A 10,166-nucleotide genomic window follows, 5' to 3' on the forward strand; every position below is an offset into this window, starting at 1 on the left:
AAGTGGACAAAAATATCCGTCCGATATTCAGTCATTTGGGTAAAAGATAACCGGTTCTGTAAAGAGGATAAGTGTACTATACATTAGGCAAAAAGCTTTCCGCGAGTCTTCAGTTATTCAAATATGACCCACAAGCGGTTGTACACGGCTAATTCTTCGAAGAAATATGTTTTTTTTTTTTTTTTTTTCTGTAGAGCGTTTTTTTTCAGTAGCTATTATACCGAATTAATATGGAAATACCATAAAGCCCAGCTTTCTTCTTAAGCGCAGCCAGGCTTAAACAAAATATATTCAAGAACGAATAGGATAATTAGAAAAAAGGACGCACTACCTCCCTACGGTGATAAGCAAAAAAGCATATGCGTGAAAATATTGGTAAAAGTTAAGTAAATTACGTTAAAAAAGAAAAATCTTTTCAAGTTTGTGTAATGGCAATAAAGTACTTGCCTGATAAACAGCATGAAAAACAGTGTCTATTTATTGTAAAAAATAAATATGAATTTTTTTCTAATAAACTGATGTATATACAACGTTACTAAAAACACACACTATATTTGAGAAAAAAAAAAAACGTTTATTTGTATCGATTACTATTACGCGCTGAAAAATAAGAGACTCTTTTACAAATCCTTCAGGTTAGTTTAGTGATTAAACATCAAGAAGTAATAATCAAGGCTGCTTCGCAATTGCCCTTGCAGTGTGGCTCCTGCAGGGCAATTGGGTCCTTTGGTCGCTCATAGGTAGTACGTTAGGGATGGTTAATGACAGATACAATTTTTTAATTCAACAGACACGAAATACGTTGAGTTCTATAGCGATTTGTATGCCGTTAGTCAAAGACGATTCGAACGAGTCCAACCTCTATAAAAGGTATAATAATGTCGCAAATAACTTCAAATATTGCTCAGTGCTTTTCAAGTTTACGCATAGATATTGTGTTAAATTTGACGGAACTATTATCTCCTCAACATGGTGTCATTGTCACTGGGGTCGATAATAGCTGGTCCGTATTAGCAAAATATAGTCCGTGTAAAACTTCAGTTCGAAAAGCTCCATCCGCTTGTAAACCTGTAAATCGAAGGCACATTTTCCGACTTGACCAACTTCATGTTCCGCACAGTATAGAGTACCGATTTCAAAAGTCAGCGTTCCTAAAAGCCAGTAACAAAGCCAAGTAAAAACCAGGACGTGGTAATTCTGATCGTCCATCCAGTGAAACACATGGCAAGGTAAAGTGTAAAACTAAATTCAAATAAAGCTCAACTAATACAGAAGTTTCAAGATGTCCCCCCGACCCCTCCAAATAAGATAAGATAAATGTTTCACTTGATCAGACCCGTGGTCTCTCTTAAAGGCCAATATATAGGTCGCGGCAGTCTTTCGGTCAGTCGCGTCCATCTAAGCTAAGCAAGACTCACAAGTAGAGACATATCGATCTAAAACAGCGTTGAGAAAGGACCTAAAAAGAAACCCTAGAAGCGGGGGACAAAGTAAAAAAAAAAAGGCAACTAGCGTACCTACGTAGCGTACGTAGCGTAAATAACACAATACGATCAGTGGCAATGTTATTAAAATTACACTACAAAAGGATTTCACTTGATATATATATTGTTATCACCCCCACTATGAATATAAAAGACACAAGTTTCTTTCAAACACGCTAATAGCTTACCTTCTTTTACTTCTATCCCTGGGTGTTATACAGCATGTATCGGCCGTAGCACTAAACCAGCGACCCACAGATGCCGCCACATTAACATTACGCTACGCTAAAACGCACACACAGAGTGGGTATGCCACCAAAGTGGAGATAGCCTATTCAGTTGTCAAAGTCAAATGTATTGTACGTCAGAAATAAGGCTGTGACCGTACAAATGATCCACGATATTTAGGCCACTGGACTGTCAAACCCTTTAAAAATGTTACGCATCTACTGACGTAACGTGAGGACACTGAACGCAAAAAATAGATGTACGTCGAATCATCAGGTTTTCGAAGGTATATTAATATACAAAACAATATAAGCGATCGTATTATTACGGTCCCCATAATAGGATTTATGTCGAAAGCCTGGTACGGCCAAAGCGTTTTCTTCTAGCGGCCATATGTTAAAGAAGCGTTGTCGAACGAAGAAATCGGTACATTTGAATCGTAGCAACTGCTGTAAAACAACAAGTAGCTTTTATTTATATCTAGCTTTGTATAACAAATCACTCTTTTTTTTTATAAGGCATCACATTTGCGGCGCACAGCGTCACGGCAATCCACAAGACGTATTTACAATGGCACCATTAAATAAACCCTTCCTGTTCGTCGGCAATGCACGTCCCGTTAGCGTGTTTTGATTACTAGACAAAAAACGACTTTGCCCTAACCGAGTCTAAAGCTAGATTTCGATCTTCGACATGTTTAGCTTTGTAAAACTGAAACGGATTTAGACTTAGGCAAGTAAGGTTACAGGAATTGACGGATATCGACAAACGTTGCACCCTTGAATCTTCGATGCCTGTACTACCGATTCTTTTTAACATGTTTTTTCGATGCTGCCACGACTATTTAATATAGTAGCTTATAATAATTGCAAGGAACAATTTGCAGCTGACCTATCGATTGATCATATTCGCACGGCTACTTATAATACTGTCTTTCTAGCCGATTCGAATAACAGCTACCTTCCTTTAACCATGACTAGAGACTGAATACTAGAAATAAGCCCACTTTCGACCCAGAAAACACAGCGAAATATGCGATAGTGAACGGATACATTGTTCCACTAACAGGAAACTCAAAGAAAGAGGTTCGAATTTGGAGAATTAATTGTATTTTGTAACGCTCGACTGAGCATTTCAGCTTTTGCAAATGTATAACGAAAAGCGTACTAGGAGCGGGCGCGCCGACCCAACTAAACTTTACCAGTTGTATATATATATATATATATATATACATGAATAGATGCATAGCCATACATGCGACAATTCCGGTTCGATTCGTGTAAACTAAAGTTGCACTAATGCCTTACCGGGCGCAGCTTACCTTTCGTATAAACAATTCAGTGCTTACTCTCCTTATATGTCACCGTCATACAACTAATCATTACTCTGAACTTGTTAATACGTTGACTGATTACATTCTGATATGAAACAAACTTGTATTTCTATACAACAGAAGTTAGTGCACGGTTCAAGTATTTACCTTATATTTGAAACAGGCATACATAAAAGACCCCCATCGATACACGTCAACTAAAATGAACCGTGCGTGACAAGCATACATTCACCTGTACAGTAGGTACTTCTTTAACGTTCATCACTCTCACCCCCCCCCCCCCCCCCAGAGCAGAGGAAAGGAAACAGCTTTAGGAGGGGCCAGTCAGGCCGCAGGACAAGAAAGGCTGTCCCTAAACGAAACTGTCCTAGAAAATACGATGGCACAGGCGACGTCCACTGACTGTTTAGAAGAGCTGCGCTAATTTTTTGTTTAATGCCGACTGTAATGATGACGACGATGAATGCGACGGCATTTTCAGGAAGTTGTTGGCCTGCAGGCTTGGCTTGCTCATCGAACGCGATACTCGACGGTAATAGTGATGCTGCTGCTGCTGCTGCTGCCGCTGCCGCTGCTGCTGCTGCTGCTGCTGGATCGCGCTCATTTCAAGTGGGTTACCTAAAATCAGTACATATGGTACCCATGTAACTAGCACAGCCGATATTAATGTTGTAAAAAACAACTATTTTACAAAATAGCTACATATCGTAATGCTACAATTAACGATGCCTAATAATCGACTATGGCCGGCCAATAATTACTCTTCGAATCCTCTGTGTTGCAATATTCAGCTAAATTTAGTTGTTGTGACCTGTTTTTATTTGCTGTTTCCCATCTAAATCCCATCATGTGTTTATAGTAAAATGAGCCACTGTCGTGGATTCACCTGACCGAAAGGAAACATTTTCGCAAAATCGATATACCTCTTCAATGTGTATACAAGATGTTTTCGAGCACTTCTACGAATTGCTTAAAAAATAGATAGGAAGGATCATGCTCTAACGAAACAAAGGCCGGGTAAGAAGTCATAATTAGATTGTAGAGCGCTGCCTGTTACGTTCGACGACATCTTTGAGAAAAAAGTTTTTACATCGAGCAGTTTGTTTCGTAAGCTGTGTTTATTAATTTGCACTGATACTAGACCTTGCTGTTCGCTATCGTTAAAATAAAAAAAAAAAGCTAACATATGGTACTGCGAACTCTCTGCTACAAACAGGCCCCGATCATCTTCACGGAAGAATATGAAGCCTTAGCGGTTCGTGTACAGTACGTCTTCAGAAATTCGTGTCAATTTCGATGAAGGTAATAAAACACACACACACACACACTGTAAGTCAGCAGCTCCTTGAAAAAATAACAATCCCGAGTTCGATTTTTTGTCAACTTGAAACTTAGATCTATATTGGGAGCGCAGTGGGGATGTTAGATAAAGATATACTGCTGCAGGACGGGTGTATATGGAGAGGCATTTCACTTGTGGGACATACCATGGATCGGCTGACGATGATCGTGTCGTTCGCTTGCTGCGGCCAGCAGATTCTCCTTCAGGTCAAGCGATTTAGCGTCGTCTTCCATTACTGCAGGACTGTTTAATTCTCCATTTAACTCGGATACTGGAAATCAAGTAGTCTACTGAATTTTGGCTTTTCTCTGGCGCTTAGTTACGCTATTACGAGTTACCACTGATGGCATGGCAAATTTTGCCTTTCTGGCGAAAACGTTTGTTTCAGATAGTGTTTAGTGAATATACGCACATACACTTGTCGATTAGGCATCAATAAAAGTAAGATGTATTTTAATCTTAAATTTACGTAGAAGACGATTTCAATGACAGGGATTTACGTAACGATTGTCAGATATTGCCCGAGTCTCCCCAAGGACACACATAAATATCTGATAATAAAAAAGGTCACTTAGTAATAGAAGCAGTAAAATGTTTTCATATGCCAAAGCAGACAAGTCGCGTGACTGCGTGTACAATCAACGACGATGGATGTAGCATACAGCATTGTATATTTAAACTAAAGGTGCATTGTAGATAAATAATTTAATTTTCTACAAACCTGCATTTATCTATCTTTCGTTTATTTACCTACAAATATAGGTGCTTCGCAATTCTTTAAGTTACGTACCTTTCATTTCGTCGTTAAAGAGGGAATCTCCTCCAAGATTGCCTAGACTAAGGCCACTTTTATCAAATATATCCATCTCGCCCGTGTCCACAGTGAAAGGTAGCGCATCATCAAGCCCGAGCATGGCCTCTTCGTTCGCTTGCCCGGTGGCCATTACGTCTTTCATTGAAACCTGATCCATACTTGATAAAGTCGTTAAGCCAGACATTGCTGATGAATCTATTAGATCATGCATACCAAGTCCTCTTTCTGTCACGGAGGCCACATCGTCCATAACGACAGGCGCGTCGCTAATCGTTGGCAAGCCATGCTGGTGTACGGGTTTATGGAAGGGTCCGAGCATGAGGCCGTGGGCTGTTTTTAGAGCCACGGGGCCACGGATCGGACCCCTGACCACGTGCCGAGGAACGATAATAGGAATGGCTGCCGCTGACGTTTGCGGTCGTCCGAACGAGGCGTCTTCCGCAAACAGGTAACTTGAACCGCCACGAGCTCCGCGACCTCTGTAGAATTCACCGGTTGTTGCAGGCACACGATGAACATTAGCACGTGGACCATCATAGATAGGGGGTGGCAAACCGTGACCAATTGGAGCATGGCCCCTATAGGGACTGGGGGATCCGTGACCAGGATATGCGCTGGGAGGAGGGCTGTACACTGGGGCTGAATATAATCCATAAGGTGCTGCTTGATTATAAAACGGATGAGGCCCACGAGGACGGGGTGGAATTTCGTGTGACGATAACGATGGCGGTAGAGGGGAGGGGGGGGGCGGCGGTCCGTGAGTCGCCGGTGGAGGCGGTGGAGATGGCGGCGGTGGAGCAGGAGCCTGTACATAAGTTGGCTGTGATCGTGTTCCTAAGCCCATAAACGACAACAGGCTAGAAGAAATAGGTGACAGGCCAAAGAAACCGCCTAACCCGGACAATCCTGTAATACTCGGCATGCCAAAGCCGGCAAGCCCTACGCCCGGAAGGCCAGGTATGCCCGGTAAACCCGGCATGCCACCGAGACCCATCCTTCCCACCATCCACTGTGATATCCTCTGAGAAAGACTGGCTCTGGTTGTTTGCTGCGCCCACACCGACACTGGGCCACAGCTACAACACAACAGAACACACAAGACGGATAGCATAAGCACGCGCATTGTGGTTAGAGTGACCACGAAGTTTCCTCCTTCACTCACAAAAGAAAATGCCTAGGACGAGAAGCACTGGCTGCCCGAAAGGCGGGGCGTCCTAGGAAGTTACCTTTTTGACTAAACGTACCCTTAGTTATGAGAACAAAGTAAGTAAACCATCTGATGCACGTTGGGCGGCACCACTGGTCGGCTCCACTGTGTTGTCTGTTTAAGTAGCTATCATCGTGGACATGATGCTGTTCCCAGTCGCTGCGGCAGGGGGCGGAAATAGCACAACTAAAGCAAGCGCCCCACCGTCAGTGACCTAGTCTGAATTACGATTCTCTGTTGTGGCCGTCCACCCCGTACCCATTCCCGTTCTGATCCTCTCATCCACCTGCTTGTGCTCGGTTGTAAAGGTGTGACTGTTTCTGCTGTCCACGAAGGCAAGGGAGGATGGGTGCGGACGATCCAAACCGCCGTCGCATAGGTCTGCGCGCAAACGCCGTCAGGCAGCACACACCCCTATCACCCGTAGCAGCTTCGGCGCTAACTATGCAATTGCGACAGGCGCAAATTGATATATGAGAGAAGCGCGCTGCTGATCAGTGATCCACACCTGTTGAGAAAAGATCAACGCTATGCCGTTATGGCACCTTGCTTACCGTGGTCTAGCCCTAGTAGTGCCTTAACCGATGCCAATATTGTTGTTATTGATACTGTTGTTGTCATCAGTGTGCCCACAGCAACAGTGGAGTGCTAACAACAACAGGTAGCAGGTTCACTGCGTATCGATGAAAGACATTAAATATGTCGACCAGCAACAAACATCGCGGTCAACGTTGCCTTAACTGATAACCGCCTCACGGCCACCGCCTGTAATGCAAATACATGCAACCAAATACGTCGGAACGTTGAAAACAGATGAAAAGAAAAATTAAGTGGTTCTACTGTCCGGACCATAGATAAATAACAGCGATAACTACTACCACCACTATTACGACTGATGTTAGTACAACTATTTCTATATAATTTCTAGACGTACCCGTCTCTCTTTGTCTAAGTTCCCGTCCCTTCTCAGGCCTGTATGGACAAATAGTCGAATCAATTCTACAAGCGCGCTATTGCGTATTCCGTGCGCGTTAAACAACCGTTTATAGATTATACCTAGCAGCTTCTTCTTGCCGCCCCACGCGCAAAAATCGTTCGATACAGGGTAGCAGCATCTGCCACCGCTGCGTTGCAGGCAGGTGCGACCAACGTCCACTGCGATGGCGCGCGCGAACGACTCGATTGGATACGAGAAAAAGGCTAACGTCAAAAAGAGATAGAACGTGAGAGAAGTTAAGAAGAGCGTTAGCGATAGAAGCCAAATACGCGCAAGGATAAGATATTCAAAAAGATATCTAATTCAGCAGCTTAACGAATGAGAAAAGGGTTTTCAGGAGATGCAGGAGGTACAGCTATATACATGTGCCGCCTGATTTCTTTGTCGGTTTATCATCGTCGTCGGAACGTCACCAGGACTGAAACGGATCCTAAATGGCGACATTTTTGCTTATTGTTGTTCAAACGGTAACATATAACACCTGCAAGCGTTTAGACGACAGAGTTTCATATAGATGATGATTGCTGCGACTGCTTCCTGGAATTTTCCATTAGCGGCTTCAGCCTGTTCGCCATGAGAACATCCGGTTCGTTTTGGTTTGCAGGACTCTAATCCCTATGTACTTATTACCTGGACGCTACTATAGCAATCACGTCCAATAAGAAGTCAACAGACCGCGGCCTAAGAACGTCATTGAATATAGATATGACAAGCTTTAAGTGCAACGCAAAATATTCTATTAATTACTAAACAAAATGATACTGGCGCACGTAGAGTTTCGGGCAAACACACTACTTGCTAATAGCCGAAGGCCATAAAGAACTCCAAAGTCTGCAAAAGCGTGCAGACAGACTTGCCTAAGGGCAGAAAAATCAACCTTGAAGGTCGACCATCGATTGAAGCTTTTGTAGGCATTCACAGTTTTTTTTTTTTTTTTTTTTTTTTTTTTTACCAAAACGTGTTAGCTTCTGTTTAGTATCATTCGCACGGACAGGTCAGAATTGTACGATAAAGCGCGTATCATCTGAGGCGGCTAGCTTGGGCGTCATCAGAAATCGTAAGCTCTACCTTGGGCATATCGTCGGAGTAGTGCTATGAGAACGAAGATGCAAGAAACGTAAAATGAGATTCATTTCAGCAAGTGTTCCATGTAAGAAACAAGCGACAAAAGTTCGACTACGTTTAATGCAATGGTTCCCATGCCTTAAATCTGTAGATGATATTCTGCCGCTAATCATACACACATATTCTAGTTAGGAATGAGTGGGTCCTTCAATGAATCAATGCCGCGCGTTTTTCGCCTGTGTCCGTCACGCTTATATATCTATTATGATGTTGTTGTATATCTATGATGAAGTTGACTATTTTATTTCTATTTATATGTGGATTAGCTCCTCGAGTGGATTCAGTTATTCCTCGTTGGTGTTCAGTTTTTGGCATCCGCTATGGTTTAAAGATGATGTATAATATACATTCGGACTTTTTTTTTGCCCAACTCTTCTCGTAAATTTCACGATGTTTTTCTTTGGGCTACTTTGAAGGCTTATCATTTTCAAACATATACCTAATTTAGACTGTATCTGGAATGGATCGGTTTGCCTGAGTGGCTGCCATAAATATTAGTAACAATAATTATATTGGCATAATATATCTATCTATTCAAATAATAAGTAGTATAAATCTGTCTATAGAACTAATTGAATATCCACTGGAGATAGATACGTGCATTTTCTACTTGCCTTTGCATCTAAAATAGCTACTCTGACCGTTGTGTTAAATCAGCCGTATACCTTGAACAAGGAAGGCTTCAATTAAAAGTAGTTCAGTTCTTTAAGGCGTATTTCAAAGGAACATTCGGCTCATTCCGCTCTGCTGGCTTCATAGAAGTCCCGTAATAGCCTAGTAGGTAACGTATTTGTCCACTAACGTTAGTGACACGTTGTCGTCTAGGTTCAAACGGGAGCGAGCGAGCGAGCGAGCCAGCCAGCCAGCCAGCCAGCCAGCCGGCCGTCTGACGGAGTGCCTTCCAGCGATGAACACAGGTGCTTTATAGAAGAAAGCGCGCGATATTGAAATGTTAGATTATCTAAAAGAAAACTTCTTCATGCGCACGGATATTCGTAGCCAACCCAGAGGCAATCTCCTAACTTTTGTAACTGCTTTAAGGTAAAGTAAGATAAAAATATGAAAAATTATTAACAATGAAAGACAAATAGGGAGAGAGAGAGAGAGAGAGAGAGGAGAGACTTGCTTCCTGCATGGAAGCGTTCATACGTTCGAAGTCAGTAATCAGTATGATAACAAAAAATATAAACACTAGAGAAGCTGTAAATTGTTTGTTAATCTGGACTTAGGAAAACGCCTTGATAGACAAAAGGCAAGGCACATTTGTATGTTCTACTTACTTCGGATAGTAAATTTATGAACTAAATTAAATGGGTCAATTTACGTTTTCTCTATCGTTCTGACACAGAGACTTGGCCAATGCCGTGTCAACGATATCGTGTAGAGACTATATAAAAAGAACCGGATTCGTCACGGGCCACTCGAAGAACGTGCCCTGTGCACTTCGTCTGAGAACTTGAACCTATCATAGTCGCTACGGCAGTGCTCAACTGTACACGAATACTTATGGCTCTCATCTACGATATACAATTTTGGGATTCGAAGCGGTACGAGCCCGTGTAGAAGAAGAAGAAGCCATAAGTATCGGAAAATACCACGCCGTTGTAAAATAGCGCTATTTTCTAATACGAGATGC

The 10,166-nt window shown here is 42.4% G+C and overlaps 1 protein-coding gene across 1 annotated transcript; it reads right to left on the reverse strand.

Moving 5' to 3' along the window:
• Positions 1-553: 553 nt before the first annotated feature.
• On the reverse strand, positions 554-6,658 carry LOC111260274 (uncharacterized). The gene is made up of 3 exons (XM_022832883.2): positions 5,178-6,658; positions 4,533-4,658; positions 554-3,663 (listed from the first exon to the last, which is right to left on the reverse strand). The coding sequence occupies exons 1-3, from the start codon at positions 6,322-6,324 to the stop codon at positions 3,452-3,454; spliced, it is 1,485 nt and encodes a 494-aa protein (XP_022688618.1). The 5' UTR covers positions 6,325-6,658; the 3' UTR covers positions 554-3,451.
• Between the last annotated feature and the right edge of the window lie 3,508 nt (positions 6,659-10,166).

Source organism: Varroa jacobsoni, unplaced genomic scaffold (genome assembly GCF_002532875.2).
Source record: "Varroa jacobsoni isolate VJ856 unplaced genomic scaffold, vjacob_1.0 scaffold_421, whole genome shotgun sequence".
Taxonomy (NCBI): Eukaryota; Metazoa; Arthropoda; class Arachnida; order Mesostigmata; family Varroidae; genus Varroa; species Varroa jacobsoni.

What these genes read in the sequence shown, in the direction of transcription:
- LOC111260274 (XM_022832883.2), bottom strand. Translation starts at nt 6,324, where the DNA reads ATGCGCGTGCTTATGCTATCCGTCTTGTGTGTTCTGTTGTGTTGTAGC. An exon ending in CTTTAACGACGAAATGAAAG is followed by an intron (nt 4,659 to 5,177) that starts GTACGTAACTTA and finishes CTTGATTTCCAG; the next exon opens with TATCCGAGTTAAATGGAGAA. An exon ending in TCATCGTCAGCCGATCCATG is followed by an intron (nt 3,664 to 4,532) that starts GTATGTCCCACA and finishes TACTGATTTTAG; the next exon opens with GTAACCCACTTGAAATGAGC.